This window comes from Lissotriton vulgaris, chromosome 4_1, assembly GCF_964263255.1.
Source record: "Lissotriton vulgaris chromosome 4_1, aLisVul1.2, whole genome shotgun sequence".
Classification (NCBI taxonomy): Eukaryota; Metazoa; Chordata; class Amphibia; order Caudata; family Salamandridae; genus Lissotriton; species Lissotriton vulgaris.
In genome coordinates this window covers 112,561,280-112,586,618 of record NC_141691.1, presented here as the reverse complement: position 1 = coordinate 112,586,618, position 25,339 = coordinate 112,561,280, and the positions used below count along the sequence as shown (strand labels likewise).

General features: G+C 44.6%; 1 protein-coding gene across 1 annotated transcript in view; it reads right to left on the bottom strand.

Moving 5' to 3' along the window:
• Positions 1-25,339, bottom strand: part of LOC147718436 (heat shock factor protein 3-like) — a 227,264-nt gene that overhangs the window by 165,121 nt on the left and 36,804 nt on the right. The window contains exon 2 of the mRNA XM_086918351.1: positions 2,534-2,642. Within this exon, the coding sequence (XP_086774477.1) occupies positions 2,534-2,642 (109 nt within the window). The remainder of the gene's footprint in view (positions 1-2,533; positions 2,643-25,339) is intronic.

Genomic DNA, 25,339 nt, shown 5'->3' with positions numbered 1-25,339 from the left:
CAAGAAATAAAAGAAAAAGGGATTTGTATACTTCAAAGGCATCTCATTGAAGTCTCCCTACTTTAAAGGCTCCACTGGGTACAAGTACTGGACCTCTGACACCCCCATCTCAGAACACTTCTGGAACGGAGGACATTCTACCAGGAAGGAGGACTGCTGTGCAGCTAGATGAACTGCAACTTTACTGTGTTGGCCAGCTGCCCTCCTGCCTGGGTGTGAGAAGGGCCGGACATGCATCGCTACATTTCAGAGCCTAAATATCTCCAATGGCTTGTTTACTGGATGTATGACAGTACCATGCAAGACACAGCTTTACAAAGCAGTCATTACAACGACCGTGGCACTACCACACAAGTCTTTACCATACATGCCTTAACATCGAATTCGCATTGTGAAGGTATGTATGATAAAGGCATTGGCATGTCAAAACCTTTCCAGGTAAGTATAACCTCAATTGATAGATATAGATATAGATATATAGATATAGATATATTTTTTTTTATACACACACACACACACTACTTTTTAAATACATATTTAGTAATACTATACACACATATATATATATATATATATATATATATACACACACACAAACATGCATATACCCTTCCCACCCCACCCAAAATTAACCTTACCACCCCAAAACCCATACCCATGCTAAAACCCAAAAAACTTCCCTTGCCACCCAGAAACCCATTCCCACCCTAAGAACCATGCCATCCAAAAAACATACCCACCCTAAAATAATTCCTACAACCCAAAAAGCCCATATACTCATACCCACCATAAAGAAAAAAACATATATATATACACACACACACACCTATATATATATATATATATATACACACACACACCCCTCTTCCCCCCACTTTAAACATAAAACCATTAAGGCAAAGGTATATTAGTTTTAAAATCCTGCGTGGTAAAGACTAGTGTGGTAGTGTCGCCTGCGTGCTAAATGCAATTGCCATTGTGTGCTTGACTCCTGTTTTTTGAAGTCTCAGGGATATCAAAGACTTCTCTCTTGAACCTGCAAACAGCACTTGGACTGTGTCTGCTGTGAGTTCTCCTCGGCCAATCTAGTCCTGGGCCTGTGGGGGTGAGTTTAAAGTGATGAAAGTATGAAACTCCAAACATTGGCAACATTGCACCGATCAAAACCGGCACATTTCTTTGACGCTAGTGCATCGCCGCTACACGAACCGCGGATACCGTGACGCATCATCCTCAGTTTCCAACACATTTCTGACTTTGCGCAGCTCAGCTCCAATGCTTTGCGTCATGTTGCTCATATCTCCTTCAGCCCAGCGGTTCAACAACTCATCGCCCAGGTGTTCTATGTATTGCCTACGTCTGCGAGATACACGACAGCGCATCGCCCACAAAGCATGCAAGGTACTGTTAAGCAGGCCAAGACTGGTCCCTGTATCAGACCCGTGCTCTGTTGTGGACGGTCTGAATCTTTGGGTTTGACTCAGTCGAGTGCTATCAGATAGCCCCGATTGCTGAAATTCGTTTCTAAGCAACACAAAAATGCTTATTCTTTAAAAATGTGTATCTTGACTTCTACTAATTGGATTTTTTGTCATTTTGGTCTTGGTTTAGTCATAAAAATATAAGCTATTCTTCTAAACTAGTGTGGAGTCTTTTTGTGGTGTTTTCACTGTGTTACTGTTTGAAGCATTGCATAAATACTTTACACATTAAGTTAAGCCTGTCTGCTCTGTGCTAAGCTACCGGAGGAGGAGCACAAATTCATTTGAAGTGCGTTTCAGACTTACCGAGACTAGGACTTTGGTTCTTGCCTGGACAGGGTGCAAATCTCTGCCAACCAGAAACCCAATTTCCAACACCAACCATTATCTCTCACCATTATTGATCACAAGGAGGTATAAATCTTACTTACATGATGTCAGCTCGTTAAAACAGCTGACAGAAGCATGTGTGCCTATATAAATATATTTACCATTCGAGTGAAGAAATTATACATGCAGAGGTCAACGCTTAATTAAAGTTAAACCGTTTTCTCCTTTGGCTTAATGTGCTCTAGGCTTCAGATTGGAGTCAAATCAAAAACTATTATCTCTTTAGTAATCATTTTTTTTTATAAGATCATAAAGCAGTCTATCCATAAGATTACATTGCTATGCAGAGTCTAATCCTCCTTCTACCACGGAACATATACTGTAACAAATGCTTTGTCAGATTTAGTATTGCATCAGTCAAAATGTTTAGCCAACTACCTCTGTACTGTTATCCATGTCTACTAACGTGACTAAAAGAAAAACACCTTCCTTCAAACAAACAAAAAAAATTATTAATTTTGCTTTAGTCTAAAAAGAAACACTCCCGTTTGAATTTCTGTCAGCGGAGGACTGACAACTACAAAACTTACCTCAAACTTTCACGTTAAACCATTCTGCATTTGATTTCGAACAAAGCCCTACTGGAAAAACCCTCTCAGTTTTTTCAATTAAGTACGATCGCATCCCGAGATTTATCTCCACTTTCAAATCCTGGTACTTACACATATTGAGCTGTCGTATGAAGCTTGACAGATTGTTGTGCTTGAAGTACTTGGGAAGTATTTCTTTTGCAAAACGCTGTTCATCCATAATGCGGAAGGCCTGGCCATTCTAGAAGCAAAAATAATGCCTGTTGTAATGGACTGAGAGAGCAAAGCAAACCTTGTCTGTGTTTTGCATTACTCCTAAAAGCAGATGACGATCGCAACAAATGCCAAACACACTGAAATGCTGCTTTACTTGAGATTGCTGGTGTATCAAATCGTATGGGAATGACAGGGATTGGAATTTCACTGCACGGTTTTGGCATGTACAAGTCTCAAAGCCCTTTAATGCGGTAAATTATCTATGGAATCACAAGTAGTTCCCAGTCTTAATGTGCAAATGGTTTTGGAAACCATGTTCTGCCCTGTGATGTGCTTATGTTGGCTAGGACATCGAAATGCCATTTGACATTGAGAACTGGTTATTTTATAGTGGGTAGCAGGTTACTAATGTGAAAAACGATACATAACAGGCGCTAGCTGCTGACAAACACACTGGTTGCATTAGTGAGCTAAACAGTAATGCCTATTGAGCACATACCGCCTCTTTATGCATCCCGTAAAATAAAAAACAGTAAAACTAGAACACACCCATTCTGGATTTCTAATTACAATGCCAAGCGGGTTGGGGCACATACTCCGTGCTCGTGGACAGTAACAGCGATTCCTAAAAGCAAACAACGACCTCAGAAGATCCGAACGAAGGCCTAATTGCTCCTGGTGCTATTGTCGACAGTCCTCAAAACCCAACACTTTTCTCTCAGACATTTGGAGAGGGAGGTGGGCAGAGGCTATTTTTGTTAAAGAGCTAATAATGGCTAGCATATCAAAAGTCACAATAATGTGGTATGTTTACCTGGACTTAGAGTCTACCTTCCTTCAGACTCAAAGGAAGAAAGCAAATAGGTACTCTAAGGGACAGGGGGACTTAAAGAAACCAAGGCGAACAGTCCCTTTGAAAGACTGTTCCCCAAACTGATGTCATCTCTGGTCCTCGCCTTATAATAAAGGGTCCCAATGAGAGGCTATGAACTCCGCTCCATTAGAGGAGGACCACCTGCCAGATTTAGAGACAAGCAAGCAGTGGTATTAATTACTGCCTTCAGCAGTACTACCGCTGCAGTGGTACCATCGAAGACACTAAAGCTTTGCAATACAGGCCCCATGTTTGATTCGCCCACTCGGAAAGTTCTTAGTTTTCAGGAAAAAAAATAATAAAGCCCCAAAGTGCTAGCCTGTTTAGAGAAAGCCAAAAAAAGGAAACAAAATAGTGGAAGGAGTTGTCCACCCAGTCCCGGGGAAGCTAAAATGAATGAGGGTTGTCCACACTACACATAGAGTGGTGCAAGTGCCACTGTGACCGGGCAGCCTCCGGCAGGCAGGCGGGCCATCGAGTCAATGGCTTAGGCTATCAGAGGTAGCTGAGGCTTTGCTGGTGTACATCCAACACTTCCCCCAAAGTTAAATAGAGCAGGAGAGCTGCAATTTTGGAAGGCCAGGAGCTCTACCGCTCTTGCTCTGTCAAACTTTAAATGACGCCTACAGTGCAGGCCACATAGCCTGCAGATAAAATTTAATGAAAGATAACATAGAACAAGTACTGGCAAAGTCAACAGGTTTTCCCTATGTAAGATCTATTGCCACTGTCAACGTTTTTTAGACATGTTGCTCAGCAGCGCAGGCTGCTATCCAGCAAGGCTTCACAAAAAGGAAATAGTGCTGTGACATAACTACTTTTTAGCCATGCTGCACAGCAGAGACCGCAACCTGTCGACCTTGGAATAGGATAACTGGGTTGGTGTCCCAGTAGAATGGAGTGAATCAGAGTAGAGTTGAGTGGGGCAGAGTGTAGTGACACTGAGTAGATTGTTTCAGAGTGGTGTACAGTAGAGTACAGTGGTGGAGAGTAGAGTAGCACAAAGTGCAGAGTAGATTAGAGTGGCATATAGTGCACTTGCGTAGAATAGAGTGGTACAGAGTAGAGTGCATTGGTGCAGTAGCACAAAGTACAGTGTTGCAGAGTACAGTGGCATAGAGTAAAGTGGTGCACAGTGGAGGGGTGTAGAGTGCAGTGGTGCATAGTGGAGTTGTGTTTGTAGAGTTCATTGCATTGGTGTAGAGTGAAGTAGAGTGGAGTGATGCAGAGTGGAGGGATGCAGAGTAAAGTGCAGTATTGCAGTGCTGAATGGCATGGAGTGGTGAGTGGCAGAGCGTGGAGTGGTGCAGAGTGGAGTATAGTGGAGTGGAGTAAAGTGAAGTATGCATGGTGTGTTGTGTGTATTGGTAGCACACTACCACATCTTCAATTTAAATGACAATTACATTTGCACAGACATAGTTTGGTCTTACTCTTAAAAGTATACAGCGAACAATAATGTATGGAAATGTGATCACCTAGTGTATTGATTTGCTTTGATATCGTAATAAAATATTTGTTCCTATCACACATCGGAATTGCCAAAAAATGAGCTTCATTATGCTTCTAACTCGATTATGTGCTGATCTACACAGTTCATATAGAGACATTCAAATCGGTTGTGTTCCATAACAAAATGACATTGTACAGCCTTCCTCAAGCACTTGACCAATATCCAGCAGGATTGTCACAAAAACTGTCACTTAGAAATCAGAGAAATAAAAATAACACCAAGCTCCCTTGGAAGACAGAGACTGAGATGCGACCTCTGTCTCTGAATGCAGAGCAAATGTGACAAGATGAGAACAAGATTTAAAGGCCTGTTTACAGAAAGCAAGCACTAGTTTATGAATACAGTAAATAGGTTTTGGAGATGGGATGAACGAACTCGAGCTGGACAGCCTAAAACAAATAGAGCCAGCAAATAGAGAACAAGCAAATGTGAGGTCCAAACCACAAATCAAATGGTAAGAAAAGGGCGGATTGCCTTCCCAGGAAAGCTTTCCACATGTCCCCAAGATGTCGTTAGCAAATTAGACAGTTGTGCGTATGGTAGTCTTCGGCCTAAAAAGGAGTCCTAATACAGGAGTTTGACAGTCACATGTTCACTCACATTAAGGCAACCCATGCACTTGGTCATGCTGAAATCACTGCCTATTCGACCTGTACTGTTGGTTTGACCCAGAGCTTCCCATTGTTGCACTTGCCAACATGATGTAGAAAAAAAGGTCCATGTTTCCAGGTTTTTAAAATACATGCTTATTTTATTGATCCTGCCACTCAAAACGTCCACAAGAAACTCTTGGCTGTGACCAGTATGATCTCAGGTACAGCCCGTGACTCCCCTGTGTCACCCAAGTGTATCACGGAGTACCTGCACCATGGCCAACCACTACACTCTTAAGGCTGGCTCAGGGGTCACTGGACTAGCAGGGTTCCACGAGCTTTGCCTGGGCAGTAGGCTAAATCCCCATCACCAGATCCATGAATTGCTTATTTTATTGACATTACTCCATATGGGTAAAGTAGACTACTTATGATCATGTAACAGTATTTAATACAGATATTAACTTACTTGGAACTATGTGAGCTATACCTTCTGGACAGCTAGCATGGGTTTCAGAAGATTACATCTGAACTACAGACACCTAATGTGCATGAAACTGGGGGGACTGGAATAACGCAAATGCACTACGATACCTAGTGACGATTTTCTCATATCTGTTGACTAACATTACATGACAAGGCTTTTTCTACTTGGCATAATTGTATCTTTATTACCATTTAGAAAGGACAATGCCTAATAAGAAATGGTCAAAACGCACTGTTCAAGTGCGCTCGATGCCTTAGGGTCACTGACCCTGGTGATGGGTTCTTAAATAGTCTAGATGCTCCTCCTGACTAAGTCTGCTGTCAGAGTATCAGCAACAGACGAAACACGTGTTGGCATCATTGAAAGCAAGGGCGAATTGGAGTAATAGACACCCAATAAAAAACTGTTGAGAACCACAAGCTCAACTCTGGACTTGTGTGTGTTCGGAGAACTGCAAACTGTTGTGTTAGTTTTGGCACTCTGAGGCCACAATAGCATTTCTGAAAAATGTGGACACTGGTACCCTTCTTGGCATTGTACTAACAAAAGGTTTTAGACACAATCGTGATGGAGGTTTCTATACCCTATCTATTTGATAAATGTTTTTTATTAATGCGGTGGGAGTACGAGTGTAATTTGTCATTGTATAATATTTCTTAGCACTACTATGTGTATACGTCTATTGAACAATTAGGCCATGTAATGTAAATTCTTTGAATTTTTTGCATTTACTGTGAAATGTTAGCAGTTACAAGATAGGTACTTCATTTAAAAAAAAAAAAAAAAACATTTGTATCTATTTATTGCAGATTGTAATGTGTTAACTGGGAATATACTATGCTTTCCTGAAGATGGCGTTGGCTGTTGATTATTTGCCCAACGAAACGCGTCGATGCTCACAAGAGTGGAAATTACTCTAAGTCTGAGGAGACAATTTATCTGAATAAAGTTTGGAATAGAAATCAGAATTGATCTCTGTTTGACTATTGTATTTTCTCTCCTCAAATAGGAATTATATAATTTCCTTACTGTATTCCCAATTGTATGTTTCTTGCAATGTTTTTTATATGTGTCATATGAATGAACTTTTATGTTTCATTTTGTATTGTAACTGCTCTTTTTTAATTGATTAGAATTGTATCTGTGACAGGGAACAATCATTTTCGGACACTGCGTCCGATATGTTTTTAATGATTTTTTTAATAAATTGTATACACATTTTTTATATTTTATTGTTACATTTCCTCTTTGTTCATCCCACTGGTGTGCAATTGGTGTTTATGGCAAAATTATTAGGTCATGTGTGAGAATTACCAGAGGGGGACTTTTCTTTGGACAACTGCTCTTGGCGTCCAAGGAAATATTTTCTATGAATGATTTTTACCTTTGTATCTGCATGCTGTTTTGTAAGAAATGCACAGTATTCAGCAATAAAGTTTAAAGTAAAAATCACAGGACTTCACTGTGCAGTAGTGCGAACAAGGATCTTGTTTGCACAGTGTGACCACCCAGAGGAATGATGGAATGAATCAATATTAGGAATCCTATAGGTTTTACTCAACCTCTCCAGTGAGGCCTAGTCCGCTGCTCGTTTAAGGGGCACCTTGAGGGAAGCAGTAGAGAGGCAGACAATTTATGGGTAGAGCAGAGCCAGTGGTCTGGCTTGGCCCCAAGAGCCCAAATACGAGTTGAGGCCCCGGAAAAAAACAAGTAACATGAGAGTGGAGAGACGTGGTGCAGCAGCTAGAGCTGCAGACTTGAGAGGGATCCCAGTTTGAGTCTTGGCGTCGCAACATGCTGCGATTCTGGGGAAATCACGTAATCTCAACAGGAGATAAATTGGGCTATATAAATCTGCTAATTTTAAGCATCATGCAAGACAAAAAAACAAAGAGGCATACATTTATGAAAAAATAATATCACAGGTTTTAACAGTTTTTCGGCTATGAGAAACTGATAAGTGAAGCAGAAGAGTAACAAACACTGGTAAATGCAGTAAAATATGCTACAGTCAATAGAAATGGAGGAAGACTAAGTGGCAAACACAGGAACCAATGGAAAGTGAAGGAGCAGGATGTAAGGCACTTTTAAAGATTTATATTCAAAACAATAGATGTCAAAAGCACAGTGCAAGCAAAACCTAAAAACTGGAGGGTTTTGGTCTCTTGCAACCTGGATACCTTTACTCTGCCAGTGAGTCCACTCCCTGCTCACACAGATGGTTACAAGCGGCACTGCCGCCAAGTGGGTTTACATAAAGTACACCTTCATTTTATTACTAGCCCTGCTCTGCCACCTTAATACTGATGGACATAACAGGAATCAGAATATGGAGATCATAAGGGAGCACCCCACACTTCTGCAGGCACTGCTGTAAGGACCTTGGTGGGAACCAGTGGGCCCTTCATTGTGCTTGTCTGTCGCTCACTGCAGGCGCTATCACGAAGGTTAACTATAACAGTTACCTGCTGCACGAATATCACAGGCACACACATATACATATATCCACAAGAAGACAAACCAAATACAGGCAACGACAGTGCAATAGGTCGACTTATGAACGCACTGCCAAGTCAGACCAAAAAATCCATGTACGTTAATCACTGCCTTCTCCCATTTCTGCTACCAGAGAAAAAAATACACCATAAATTATCTAGTGATCTATAACACTTTAACAACATTACAATAGCACGTGTGTGCCTCAGAAAGTTCATGCTCAGGCAGCTAAACAAACAAAATGACCACAGCTGTGTGGACAGCAATCGCTTTTTTATGAAAGTACACAACTTCTGCCCAATCAGCACATGCATTATTGACTCCCAAAATATGGGCGAAGCCAAAGACCCTGATGGTTCTCACATAATTGTCTGGTGTCAGCTGTGCTGTGAAGCCAGACCAAATAAAGTAAACAAGAATCCGCCACTCCCCAAAAGTGCAACATTAGCCAAGTAGTTAACCAAGTACATTGTATTAGACAGGAATCGCCATACATTAGCAGATCAGAGATTGTACCTGCAATAAGTGTCTGTGCCGCATGTATAGGACTTTTTCCGTGCACTTTTGACTGCTAATACAATAAGGTGATTTTTCACTATAACTCGAGTGACAAACTCATTGAATTTTTCAGTGTTCTTCTTTTCACAGACTATAAACGAAGTCTAACACTCATCAAATGTAATTCAATTGGTTACAATACAGGCAGATGAACTCAACTTAGTTTTGCTGTTGATATTTGTACTATGAATGGTAGTGATGGAGCAAGGACTCGTAGAAAAGAGACTTGCTTGGAGATAATCCTCTCGTTTAACTTCTAATATTGTATTAATCATGTATTGTGTAAATGAATATGCACAACATTATACCTACAAGAAAGAGAAGCTGGTCTACGTGTATTACTAATAAGTAACTCAAGTGAATTTCTAAAATGTCCGCTAGCGGAAAAACTGTACTGCGCATGCGTCAGCTGCATCTATGCAGTATGACGAGCTGTCGCTTGGAAGGAATTTCTTGCGCAAATACTATTAACATGGCTGCCTGAAAGCTCAAATGGTCAGCATCTGCTCTGCCAAAACTAAAACATGCTATTTTATTAATACTAATGCAGGGAAAGCATAAATAAATTAATGGGATTAGAGCAGAGATAGGTGGTATACAGTGAAACCATTTATGTTCAAATTTAACATATATCTTTTTGACCCTTATTAGTGTGGGTCTTGGGCCTCTCACGCGAGACTAAAGTCTGTGGGTCACCAGATTCTTCATTCATGCGTGAATGACCGCGCTGAAAGAAATTATGTGACATAGAACGTGGTCCAAGGCCAAAACGGATACATACCATGGGAAACAGCTTGAGAACCTCTAAGAAGAAAGGGAAATGGATGGAATTTATACTTTTGTTTCTAATGTGATGTGAATACAGTTGGCAATTAAAAGTTGTGAATAAAAATTAAGGGGTGGGATCTTTAAACAACAGACTGTAACACAAAATTGGAAAATAAGCATGGTGTGATGATCACCCTCCTTGCCTATCCAATAAGAGTTAGGAGTTTCATGATAATGAAACATTATTGGGAGGTACACGATTATTGTAGAGTATAATTGAGGTAGTTCTTAGCTAGTTATTGAGCATGAGATCGTGATGCTTCCCGAGAGGGAGATGTTGATGCTGAATGCTGCAGAGCTCAGGATGCGGTCGGAGTCACGAGAGAAGCTGAAGAAGAAAAGAAGAATCCACTGTAGAGCCACTTTATCTTAAATTAATTTACTTAGAAGATCACTGAAGAATCTCGAGGAGGAAGAGAGTGTCAGAGAGGGGTGCTACGCAAACATCGGTTGTAGAGAGGTCATCTACCCTGTCCTGATTCCGGTCCTGAAGCCTTTGTCGCCTGATCTTTCCCGGGGGACCCTGACCAGGGGGCCGGTTTTCACACCATCCTTGGTAACTATATTTTCATGTATGTGCAGATGTGCTTTTCTCCTTTCTGAGCAACGTCATTGCAGAGAATGATATTTATTTGGTTGACTGATTGATTAAATAAATCTTCTTTCCTATGAGTGACGGAGACTGTACTGTACTTTATAGTGGTTATCATGAAATTTATCTAGATAAAGATTTAAAGTATTTACAGAGTCTGTGGTTATTTATCAAATGTACAAAGAATATATTTATGTCATTTCACCATGAACTAGTTCAACTAATTTGGTCCATTGACCAGAGGAAAGAACTTTTTGATCAGTGAAAGATCGGCTTGCGCTTCGCGCTTGATTAAATAAGCGTTTGCTGCCTGGTCAGAGACTTCCCAGCGCTCTTAGGCGCTTCGTTTGCTCCCTTCCCCTTGCCTGGGTATTCAGACCGCCCTCGGCCGAGTATGGACGCCGAGGGCTGGGATCTGACTTTGGCCGCCATCTTGGGGGTAGGACTCGCCGCCCTCGCGCTCTAGTAGCGCTATAAAAGGGAATCTGTTCGTTTGCTCAGGGATTACCATCTGCTACAACCTTTTCCCTCCTGAGGCGGAAGCCGGGAGGTCTCCCTTCTTTCCTTGCACATTTTATATGTGTGTTTTGACTTGCTTGTTCAGTCATTTTATTTCTGTGCAGTTAGGCTTGCGCTTCGTGCTTGATTAAATAAGCGATTGCTGCCTTGTAAGAGACTTCCCAGCGCTCTTAGGCGCTTAGTTTGCTCCCTTCCCCTTGCCTGGGTATTCAGACCGCCCTCGGCCGAGTATTGGCGCCGAGGGCTGGGATCTGACTTCGGCCGCCATCTTGGGGGTAGGACTCGCCGCCCCCGCGCTCTAGTAGCGCTATAAAAAAGCTCACCTCTTTCTCCGCACAGCGGACGCGTACAGCGGACGCACCGGACCTGCGCCGGAGTTGCGCCAGAGTCCTGCCCGTCTGCGCCCGTCAGCGTCCCGGAGGCGTACGGTGTGGCAGAATCTTAGTCCCTACGCTTTTCTTTTCTTTTTTACTTTTTTACACATATCATTATGTTATCCTACTCATCCCAGGAGCTCCACTCTCATGCGAAGGAACATCACACTAAACACCTTTGCCTACTCCTTAACACCAGATCGCTGCACAGACATGCTCAGGAGATCTTTGATCTCCTGATTACTGATAAACCTGCCTTTCTGATGCTCACTGAGACATGGCTCAATGAGTCCTCCCACCCAGACATTGTTGCCGCCATCCCCCCTGAGTATAACATCTTTAGACAAGACAGAGATAAGGGTAGAGGGGGAGGAGTGGCCCTTATAGTGAAAAAAACTATCATGTGTTCGCTCATCCACGCAGAAACCATCTCAGGCACCGAATCCCTCGCCTTCTCCCTATCCCAGTCACCTCAACAATCTGTCAAGGAGCTTCTAGTCTACAGACCTCCGGGGCCTGTGGGGTCCTTTTTTGAGGAACTCCAGCAAGTCATGTCCACATTAGTTCTGCGAACGGAGAGGTGTGTACTAGCCGGGGACTTCAACTTCCATATGGAAGATTGTTACGATCCGGATACTACTAAGATGCTGGATGTCACGTCCTCCCTGGGCCTACTTCCCTATCTGTCTGGCCCGACCCACGACAAAGGTCACACCTTAGACCAGGTCTTTTCCACCTTTCCGGTTGAGGTGACTGCAGTGCTGCCGGTTCTATGGTCCGACCATCGACTTGCTCATTTCCAAATACTGGGCACTGAGAAACCAGCAGCCACCGCTCTGAAACAGCAGGGATGTGCTTTTAGAGCATACCATCGGGTGACCCCAGACCTGCTAGCCCAGGCCCTTGTGAACCATCCCGTGTCCTATACTGGCGACCTGGACAAGGATCTTGAAACCCTGCAGACCTGGCTTTTAGCCAGACTGAATGAGCTTGCCCCTGCACAGCCCCCCCGTACCGCCATCAAAAAGGTCTCGGCACCCTGGTTTACGGCGGAACTGGCTCACTCCCGTAGACAATGTAAAATCGCCGAACAGACATGGAGAGCTCCGTATGATACCGAGGCAAAACTGACCTATAGATCTATGATTAAATCCTACCATAGACTAGTCCTTCAGGAAAAGAAATGCTACTTCGCTAAAAGAATCGAGGAAGCAGCAAATTCCTGTAAGGAGATTTTCCTCAGTCGTTGGAGAATTTACCACTCAGCGATTTAACTCAGCACAGGAAGCCCCGGCTGAGACCTGGGCTGATACTATAGCCAATTTCTTCACCACCAAAATTAGGCAGATACAGGATTCTTTTCCCCCCCGAGGCCGATAATTGACTTACCGCCCTTGCCGGAGGAGTTAGCCCATTTGCCTACTTCTGGCCCTCTGCTGGCGGTTTTCCCGCCTCTTACGGTATCTTCATCACTAGCATTAATGATGAGCCTCAAATCTGGATCGCCACGTGACCCTTGCCCTGCCAAATTTTTAGCCAGAATGGCAGACGTTGTTAACCCACTAGCCAACCCTATTCTAAATCTTTCGTTGAGTCAGGGGACCTTACCACACTTGTGGAAACAGGCCATGGTCATTCCTCTTCTTAAAAAGCCAAGCCTTGCCCCAGAAGTCCCTGCCAATTATAGGCCTATCTCGCTCCTTCCGGCTCTCACCAAAATTTTGGAGAAACATGTTCATGGCGTGCTCTCCAATTTTTTGGAGTCCAACGAGCTTTTGCACCCGTCTCACTCAGGTTTTCATCATAAGCCAAGTACTGAAACCGCGCTCTTGGAGGTTTCAGAGATTGTTAAGGAGTCGTTGGATGCCGGAGGCAGGGTGATATTAGTTATGTTAGATCTGTCGGCGGCTTTCGACACCGTCCCCCATGAGGATCTCCTCATAAGACTTCATGACATCGGTCTGAGGGGGACGGTGCTCAGTTGGTTTCGTTCCTTTCTAGCCAACCGCCGACAAACGGTCTGGGCCTCCCCTGGATCTGCCGAAATGTCGCCATTGGGAGTCGGAGTTCCTCAGGGCTCAGTATTGAGCCCAACTCTATTTAACATCTTTATGACCCCTCTGGCGGCATTGGTGGAGTCCTACGGGGCCCAGATCGTTTCCTATGCTGACGACACCCAGCTTCTCTTCACCTGCCGGAAGGGCGAAGAATTCGAGGGTGAAAGTATCCGTGAGTGCCTTGGGGCTGTTTTTAACTGGTTCCAACTGAACAGCCTCAAGTGCAACTCGGATAAATCCGAGATACTTTTCTTTGGATGCCCCTCTGAACCGGACTGGCAAGGCTGGTGGCCTGCCGACATGTTTCCTCCAGCGCATTCCTCGGAGTCAGCCAAGAACCTGGGAATTAAAATAGACAATGGGCGTACGCTCAAATCCCAGGTGTTGACCCTCACTGGAACATGTTTTGGTATCCTCAGGGTGCTGCGGAAGTTCTTTCTGCTGCTTTCTGAGGACCATAGGAGAATTATTGTTCAGGCCCTCATCGGATCCAGGCTCGATTATGCCAATATCCTGTATCTGGGTCTGCCGGAATACCTCCTACAGCGTATGCAGGTGGTTCAGAATGCAGCCGCACGAGCCATCTTCGGCTTGCATCGACGAGAGAGAGCGTCTAACTTACTGCGAACTTTACATTGGCTCCCCATCCGGAAGCGGATAATATTCAAGGCCATGACATTGGCTCACAAAGCCCTGCATGCTACGGGTGCCAAATACTTACAAAAGAGGCTGGCCTTCTATCTGCCGGCACGATCCTTAAGATCGGAGTCATTGGCACTTGCAGTAGTCCCCAGCATAAAGAAAGCCCGTGTCGGAGGACGGTCCTTTAGGCTGCTGGCCCCTCAGCTGTGGAACTCCTTACCTTTGTCCTTGCGTTCCACGCCTAATTTACTCGCTTTCAGGAAGTGTTTAAAGACCTGGCTCTTTACTGGCTAGAGTTCCCTAGTTCTATCTTTAGATCTGCTGTTTTGTCTTTCTATTGTTATGTTGTATCCGTTTTCTTTTTTTCTAGGTCTGGAGTATAAAGCGCCGGGACACTCCTTTGGAGTAGCCGTGCGCTATAGAAGACCTATATTAACATTAACATTTACATAACATTACATAACATTTACATAACATTACATAACATTTACATAACATTACATACCATTTACATAACATTACATTTACATAACATAACATTTACATTACATAACACCATAACATTTACATAACATTACATTTACATAACAACATTACATTTACATAACAACATTTCATTTACATAACAACATTACATTTACATAACATAACATTTACATAACAACATTACATTTACATAACATAACATTTACATAACATTACATAACATTTACATAACATAACATTTACATAACATAACATTTACATAACATAACATTTACATAACATTTACATAACATAACATTTACATAACATAACATTTACATAACATAACATTTACATAACATTACATTTACATAACAACATTACATTTACATAACAACATTTCATTTACATAACAACATTACATTTACATAACATAACATTTACATAACATTACATTTACATAACATAACATTTACATAACATTACATAACATTTACATAACATAACATTTACATAACATAACATTTACATAACATAACATTTACATAACATTTACATAACATAACATTTACATAACATAACATTTACATAACATAACATTTACATAACATTACATTTACATAACAACATTACATTTACATAACAACATTTCATTTACATAACAACATTACATTTACATAACATAACATTTACATAACATTACATTTACATAACATAACATTTACATAACATAACATTTACATAACATAACATTTACATAACATAACATTTACATAACATTTACATAACATAACATTTACATAACATTACATAACATTTACATAACATAACATTTACATAACATAACATTTACATAACATAACATTTACATAACATAACATTTACATAACATAACATTTACATAACATAACATTTACATAACATAACATTTACATAACATAACATTTACATAACATTTACATAACATAACATTTACATAACATTACATAACATTTACATAACATTTACATAACATAACATTTACATAACATTTACATAACATAACATTTACATAACATTTACATAACATTACATACCATTACATAACATTTACATAACATAACATTTACATAACATAACATTTACATTACATTTACATAACATTTACATAACATAACATTTACATAACATTTACATAACATAACATTTACATAACATTTACATAACATTACATAACATTTACATAACATAACATTTACATAACATAACATTTACATAACATAACATTTACATAACATTTACATAACATTACATTTACATAACATTACATTTACATAACATTACATTTACATAACATTACATTTCATTACATTTACATAACATTACATTTACATAACAACATTACATTTACATAACAACATTACATTTACATAACATAACATTTACATAACATAACATTTACATAACATTACATAACATTAGTGGAGAATAAGAAGAGACTAATCTAGAATGATAAAAAGTACAAACAATTAACCCCAGCGGTTTATTATCAGGTAGTGTGAATGTGTGTTTATGGGCCCAGGTGAGTACATGGTATCAGAGTACCTGTTGCTGGTAACTCGCTGGATCAGTTTTCTGGTAGCAGAGCTATGGTTATTATTATTGTCTGGAAAAATTCCCGGGTGAATGAATAGCGGGTGGTGATAGAAGCCATACTCCAGTGAGGTTACTCGCCTGTTGGAATAGCACTGAGAAGCTACGCAGGGCTGGCAGTGCTAAATCAGGGACTATTTCATATAAAAGTTGAGTGTGAGTGAAAGCAAAGGGGTTCGCTGGTGAAACTTTGGTCTTATATCACCTAGAAAGGGTAACACTGAAGGAGTAATTGTTAAAACCTAGACTGCAGTGTCAACATTATCGGCGCCATCTTGCCCCCTTTTCGAGCCCATTCGTGCGCGTAAGCGGCAGCCATTTTGAGTACCATGGCCTCTCTGCCCATCGCCGATAGCCAGCGCGTCTCTCTCTCTCTCCTGACCTCGCAAGCATCCTCCGCACACTGACAGCCCCCGCTCTCACATGCCTTGGGTCATAAACCCCTCTTCAGCGCAGCTCTGCCTCAGAACCCTATCCTGTTCCCAGCGCGACACCTCCCTTCATTCCTTTCAAGATCCCGGGCCCTTTGATAAAACCCCCTTTCCTGTGTGCCCGTTTGTCTTACTCGTTCCCAGGCCGCCACCTGGCCCTGCAGATACTGTTTATTGCCCCCTATACAGTAGGAAGCTTCCCCCATCAAAGGATCCACGAGTTGATCAAAGCCCCCACCCTATGAGATCCGATAAACCACATACATTCCGTGAATCGGCGGAATGTCCAGCTGCGCGATAATCATCACCCGTTGTGACCGGGGTGGGGACTTCAACTGTAAATGTGTGTGGGAACGGGCCTGAAGCGGGGATTCCGAGGATGTCTTTCCGTACATCAAAGTATTGACAGAGATGTGTTTGATGCAATAAAACAAACTTGTGTATAAGAGGCCAAGCCTCAGAGATGCGGTCAGAGCACCTCGAGAAGATACCCTGTTGTCTGATTTGATGTGTTCTGCTCTGTCGGAATAAAACTTCTGTTTCCTGCCTTCCAGTCTCCAGCGCCTGCCTCTTTGTTTGGTAACTTGAGTGGGTATAGAGGCAGTTACCGCCGGGCAACTCTGAAAAAGGTCATCGGCCCTACCTTTTTCCACAATTGGCGTCCCAAACGTTGGACCCATCAGTGACTCGTGGATCCAGTGGGAGAGGTCCTGACGACAGAGTGAACGACTGCAACGATCGGGAGAGCTCCTGTCCGATAGACCCTCGTCTGACAGCCGATCATCCGAACTTCACTGGTTCCGAACAGACCTCTCTCGAGTGATCTACGGTCCTGACTGGGAACCATCAGGAGTGCCGCGAAGATCACGAAGGATAGAGGACGATCGGGCGCTGGATTCGGAAGACAAGAAACTGTCCATGCGGTCCGGGTAAGGTCGTGTAAACACGACAAATTGCGAAATGATTGTTTGATTGTTTGGAAAATACTAGTATTACTCTTTTGTTGATTTGTTTGGAGATTCACTGTCTGCAAACGGAGAAACAACAGGCTCTCTCTTTGCAAGCAGTGAAGGATAGGTAACGCAGACTTTTGTCCCCGTTGTAATCCGTCGTGCCCATCTTCCTCCCCCACTGATTGATTGTTTGGCCCGAACTGTTGTTCGCGGATTGTTTTCTGGAGATTCTCTGTCTGCAAACAGGGAAGAACAGGTTCTCTCTTTGCAGGTAGTGAAAGGGTAGGTAACGCAGACTTTTGTCCCCGTTGTAACCGGTCGTGCCTACTTATTCTCCCCATTGATTGTTTGATTGACCGAACATTGACTGTTCGATATTGGTTCTTTTGAGGTATTCACCGCCTGCAAACAACGAAGAATAGAAATATTCTGTCTAGTCTTTGCACGCAGTGATAAGATAGGTAGTGCAGACTTTTGTCCCCGTTGTAATCCGTCATGCCTATCTTCTCCCCACTGATTGGTAGCCTGTTTAGCCCGGACCGCTTATTAGAGATGAACCATCCGGCTCCACTGGAAGGCACCCCTAATAAGGACATGTTCATGAAGCATGGATTAATCGCTATAGCTTATAGCAAGCTGTGGCATAAATATACGAAAAAGGATCGAGAAAGTCAGTGGCCACTGATAGGATCCTTCGATGAGGATAAAATAAGCGCGCTAGAAGCAGCCCTTGGGAAACACAAGACAACGCCCACTTTGCTCGATAGTCTCGGCATGTGGCGCAAAGAAACCGAACAGCGTAAAAAGAGAAATGAGAGTAGGTTGGGAAAAGAGCTGCGAAAGGCAGCCCACCTAGCTGCTAAGAAATTAGAAGAAGAGATTAAGGAAAGAGAAGAAGCCAAACAGAAACTAGAGGTAGAAACATCAAGCCAGTGTTCGGTTAGAACGCCCTCTACGCTCTATCCTGAATTGCCCTTGAAACAGCGAGCCAACGATGAGCTTTTGTTAGGTCCTCCGATCATCTAAATGCCCCCTCCATATGCCCCTTCCCAACCCTTAGCACAATACCCGCTACCTGCCCCTTCCCAACCCTTAGCAAGGCACCCGCTACCCCCAAGCACAGACGAGAGTAGTCCCAGAGCTTCGGCCCCCATGGCCTCTGTGCCGGCCGAACCCCTTGTATTAGATACAGCACAAGCAACAGTGTTAGATGACCCCAAGACCCGAAAGGCTGATTCCGCAAGAACAACCGGATTAAGCAAGGATGAGCGAGCAGGGATTGACAAGATAGTGAGGACATTGGTAGAAAGAAAGGAAAGTGAAGAGTACATCACGGATATGTTCGACTCGTATGCAGGGAGTCACAGACGACATTTTACCGTACGACTGTGTTATCATGTCTTGAATGCGTACGAGGACCGATATCGAGACAAAGGTCCCGAGAGCCTAACGACTCTGTACAGGAAGGTCGATATCGGGGATGAGGGCGAGTGTGATGTGACGGACCTCCTTACGCGTACGCTTGAGGTTTTCCGCCACCTCACTGAACAGGAATCAGAAGCTAAACCCACGACACCCGTAGCAACCAAACCACAATTTGAGCGAGCTAGCGCTATGATGCCAATAAGAGAGGCAGCCCCCTACTGGGTTCCTCCACGAGGTCTAGGAACTCACGATGACGTCAACCACCAAGATGCAAGAGGGAGGGTAGTGTACAACTGGGTCTACCAGCCATGGGATCGGCAAGAGATTCTGACGTTTCGGAAATCTCTGCCTGATCTACGTAAAAACCCCACTGCCTTCTATACTGAATTAGGTACAGCCCTAGGTTCAACGATTATGACCCTGGCTGATATCGACTTGTTTTTCGGGTTATGTCTACCAGCTGATGTGTGGAAGCAAATCCGGAAAGTCGACCACCTTGAGCTGTTTGGACATACCTGGTCACAACTCGATGGCATAGATAAACAACGAGAACCTGGACAGAAGCCTTTGAAATCCATTTTAGACCTCCCAGATAAGATTGTACAGAAATTGAAAACCCTGATTCCAGAAAAGAAAGTGGACTGGTCGATAGTAACGGCTTGTCGTCAGAAACCCCAGGAGGATGTATCGGACTACTTCTCCCGGTTTGAAACGGTGTTCTCCGATTACAGCGGCCAGGACATGACCACTGCAACCGGACACCATCTGTTCGTCCAAAATTATGTTAAGGGTTTGTCACCGGAGGTCTCCCAGAAACTGCAGGCCAGCGAGAGTAGTTGGGCGGCCTCCAAACCTGCGGCTATCCTTCAGATGGCCCAATATTACGAACACCAGAAAAACGAAAACGATAGAGCAACAGAGAAAAAGAAGAAAGACTTAAAAGAGAGGGTGATGATTGCACAACTGTAAGGGGTGACTATAGGACGAGAGCAATACAAAGGGAACTATCAGACAAATGCCCCTAGGAAAGTACCTCCTAAAGACCGCACCCCGACACCCCACATTGGACGTACAGACATTAGCGAGGATCAGTGCGCCTTCTGTAAAGGATTCGGCCATTGGAAATCCCAGTGCCAGGTCCTGTTGGAGATGATCAGAAATAGGGACCCCAAGGACGTAGTGGGTGGACCGAGAAATAGAGAACAGCAACGGGGGACCGCAAATGACACGACTAACAATAGATCAAATAGATCAAATACATTTGACCGACCCAGACAGAACCAGTACCAGCAGTCTGACTGCGACGATGCCCACAACTTCGCATAGGACTGCCAAGGGCAAGGGAGGGATCCAGTCGAGCTCTTTGTTGCCCAGCAAGGCCCTTATGTCACTGCTAAGGTCCTGGGTACAAAGTCTCCATTTCTGGTAGACACTGGCGCAACACGTAGTGCGTTATCTAAACGACTGATTCCAAGGGCACCCTTGTCTGGCTCACTTGTGACATAGATAGGTTTCGATGGAACGCCCTCCACTAACCCTTTGTCCACTCCAATCCCCTTCGACTTAGAAAACAATACCACTGACATGACGTTTTTGCTTTCCTCCAATACTCCTGACGCCATTATGGGACTTGACTTACTAAAGCACTTCCGAGCGACTATTAGATGTTCCCAAGACGGAGTTTGAGTTTTCCTGTACGACAACCCCATTCTGCTTAGACATTGCCCTTCCCGACGCATGTTTTCTATCAATGACACTGACACGTCCCTGCTTGACACTCTGCCTCCGTATCTGTGGGCCAAGACAGATTCGGACGTAGGGCGCATGATGATTGACCCAGTGCACATTACTGTCCGACCGGACGCAATACTCCCAAAACTTCCACAATATCGGATATCGCCCGAGGGCGAGAAGGCATTGGTAAAGATTATTCAGTCACTGATAGACGCAGGAGTGGTAGAGGAAGTGGTTAGCAACGTTTGCAACAGCCCTATCTTGCCCATCATCAAGAAACAAGGAGAGGGAGATGAGAAAGCATACCGCTTCATCATTGACCTTCGAGAGATCAACAAAGTGGTTGTACCCCAGTACCCCGTGGTCTCAAACATCACCACTATCCTGACTTTGATTCCTTCTACTGCCACCACCTTCACTGTCATTGACCTCAAAAACGCATTTTTCTCTATCCCCATCCACCCAGACAGCCGATATCTCTTCGGCTTCACCCTAAAAGCCCGCTCATATAGGTTCTGCCGAGCACCCCAAGGCTACACAGAAAGCCCCAGCATCTACAGTCAGGCCCTCAAGAGACAACTGATCAGGTCCAGTTACCCGATGGAGTGGTGTTAATACAATACGTCGATGACATCCTTTTGGCGGCCGACACCACTCCACTAGCAGTTACAGCCACCATTCAACTCCTGCACTTCCTTGTGGAAAATGGCCACAAGGTCTCCAAAAAGAAGTTGCAATTCTGCCAACCCCAGGTCACTTACTTAGGCCACCTCCTGTCCAAAGACGGAAGGAAGCTTACTCCCGACCGGATCCAAACCACTCTTGAAACCCCTATCCCTAAGACTCAGAAACAGGTCCGCTCCCTACTAGGCCTCACCTCCTTCTGCCGACAGTGGTTACCAAACTTCAGCCTCATTGTGAAACCACTACTTTCTCTGCTAGCTAAAGATGTCCCCTTCCCACTCCCTTGGACCCCTGAATGCCAATCCTCCTTCACAGAGCTATGAGATGCCCTTTGTTCGGCCCCTGTCCTAGGTACCCCCGATTACACAAAGCCCTTCTCCCTCTTCACTCACGAAAGGGAGGGGTGCGCTTTATCTGTCCTGACCCAGTCCATTGGCCCAAAACAACGACCATGCGCTTACTTCTCTGCCACTCTTGACCCTGTAGCCAGAGCCTTACCTGCCTGCCTTTGAGCTGTAGCTGCCACTGCTATCTCTATCCGACAGAGTGAGGGGATCGTGCTCTCGAATTCCCTCACGGTATTAGTACCCCATGCAGTTGACACCCTCCTGAACCAAACCAAGACGCAACACCTGACGAGTGCACGACTGACTGGATACGAACTAACTCTGCTCGCACCCCACATCACCCTGAAAAGATGCACCACACTGAACCCAGCAACTCTGTTACCCCTACCAGAGAACGATCCCAATGTGCCCCCTGTACACGACTGTGTGACCCTCACGGACGAACAGACTAGAAGTAGAGTTGACCTCAGAGACACAGCTTTTCCTGACCCTGACGGAGAGCTGTGAGTGGACGGCTCTTGCATCAAACTCCCCGATGGCACCACTTCAGCTGCCTATGCAGTCGCCACGGCCCGAACTGTAGTAGAGACAGCCCGCATTACACAACGATCTGCACAGGCAGCGGAACTGATTGCCCTGATACGAGCATGCATCCTAGCAGCAGGAACCACAGCGAACATTTACACCGACAGCCAGTATGCCTTTGGGGTGGTTCACCATTTTGGGCTCCTTTGGAAGGAAAGGGGATTCTTGACCTCACACGGCACTCCCATCTTACATGGAGATCTAGTCTCCGCCTTGATCGAAGCTGTCCTTCTCCCCAAAAGACTTGCGGTCATCAAATGCCAGGCGCACAAGAAGGTGACAGATATTATTGGGCAGGGAAATACATTATTGGGCAGGGAAATGCACTAGCCGACATCACTGCTCGAACCACAGCTGAAAATAGGACGACAACACGCATGTACGTGACCAGGTCACAAGCAGAGAAATGGACTGACGCTAGGGACACTATTAGGGACATTCAAATGGCTAGCACACAACACGAATTGACTGAATGGGCACGGGTGGGATTGAAAGACGACGAAGGCTGCTGGCGGACCAAAGACACGAACAAATGGTTGCTACCCGACTCGTACCTGATTCCCATACTGACTATGGCACACTCCCCTGCTCACATAGGATCAGCCCCCATGATTGAACTTGTCTTCAGAGTTTGGCACAACGACAAAATCACAGACTCCGCCAAACGTCTGGTCCAACAATGCCTGATATGGCTACAACATAACCCCGGGAAAGGAACTGTGGTACCCCGGGGAGGGTTTGGGGTTCCCAATCACCCGTTTGAAGTCCTGCAGATGGACTACATCCAACTAGACAGATGCCAAGGCCTGAAATACGTACTTGTCGTGGTGTGTGCATTTAGCAAATGGGTGGAAGCATACCCAACCCGTGATAACACTGCTATGGCCACTGCAAAAGTACTGCTAAAAGAATTCTTCCCTCGCTATGGCCTTTGTCGAATTTTATGGAGCGACAATGGCCCCCACTTCGTAGCCGAAGTCATCCAGCTCATCTTAAAGGGGCTGGGTATCAAGCAAAAGTTCCACGCAGTCTTCCACCCCCAGTCTGCTGGACTTGTCGAGCGACACAATGCCACACTAAAGCTAAAGTTAGCCAAGATAGTGGCTACCACAGGACTAAAATGGCCAGACGCTCTCCCACTGGCATTGCTATCAATGCGTTCCACCCCCACCAAACACCACTTGACACCTTACGAGGTTGTTTTCGGCCGACCCATGAGTGTCTGGTCTGCACCAAAACCGACTTCCATTCATGACGTCCCGGACGTCCTAATGTCTGATTATTTGTATAAGTTGACTGAAACTCTGTCTGTCATTCACCAACAGGTGCTGCATGCCATCCCTGACGCTTCCAGGGGTCCCGGACACAACCTGCAACCCGGGGATTTTATACTCATGAAAAATTTCCAGCGCACCAAGAGTCTGGAACCCCGGTGGACGGGCCCCTGGCAAGTCCTGCTTGCCACCCGAACAGCTCTTCGAGTGGAAGGAAAGCGGACCTGGGTGCATGTGCACCATTGTAAGAAGATTCCCCCGACTCTGATGACAACTGAAGACGTGACCACCCAGGAAGAGCTCCTGAACAAAGACCGACCATCGCTGAATTGCTACCCGGACACAGAGACACTTGAACTTGCAAAGATTCCTGACCCTACCGTGCCATCCAAAGAAGGGTATAACCTGCGTCGAAAGGAGAGAGTTTTGGCTAAGCAGACCATTGACTAAGTCACAATTCTCAGATCGGTGGCCTAACACAACAAGGGCTGTCAGGAGAGAAAGCCAGACGAGGTCTTTGGTTCTGCCCGCTACCGAGCTCCCTTGAAGGTGATGGAAGCGCCCGATTAGAAGGTGATGGAAGCACCCGATAAGAAGGTGATGGAAGCAACCAGACATCCGAAAATTCGCTACAGAAACCCAAAGACAGACAGACTCCACAGCTCAAAGACAATTGCACTTTTCATCACAATCCTTTTCTGCTTTCTCCTCATGATCACACTCTGCATTGTGGAAGAAAATGCAACTGCTCATGAAACATTCCTGACCACTGCACAGCCTACCACCATGAAGGAACATTATCTGATCTCGCTCTCTCCTCAACTCAGAGAAAGGCGAAAGGAGTTTTGGAACAACTCCTTTGTGCAGCTGCTGCACCAGCACAATCTTGCCACCAATGCCACCAACTGCTGGATCTGTGGGTTGCTACCCCACGCCACTGGACATTCGATACCTTTCATCCCTTCACCCTTCTCAATTCACGGCTCCTGCCTTGCTTGGCTGATCCTCCTGCAAGAAAGCTATAAGGACAATGCCACCTCCAGCAAAACCATGACATTTCTTTCATGAGGTCTGGCGAAACAAAACAAAGACACACTTCTGCCCGCAGACCTCCAACGACTCAATCCACATGGACATCCCTGCTAAAGAACGAATTGAAATGCAGGTGTTCAACAATCCAACCAGACCCACCTTCTCCTACCTACGGAAACGAACAGCTGCCACTCTGACTGTGGCTCTATCTGTCATCAACGTCACAGGCCACATGTGCATAGAAGGGCTTGGGACACAGCTGGTAGGCCGCAGTGCTAGCCGCTTCACCAGAACTTTGGACTCCACCGATCCACCTTCCTTTGTATCCTCTCCAAACATGTACTTCGTTTGCGGCACAAAGGCTTACACCTGGCTCCCCAAAGGCTGGGGGGGGCACTTGTTTCATCTCCTTCATCCTTCCTCCGACCTATGTGGCTCCAGCGAATCAACATAGACAAAAACGAGCCAAGGACATTGAACAAGCCGACTCAACAGGAGCACAGTTCCTCGATGCTATGAAGGGACTTGTTCCACTCTGGGGCCCGATGGCAAACAGCTGTGCCATCCGACATCTGACTCAGGCAGTCGAAACAACAATGAACATCACAGCTGGTATCCTTGCAAACA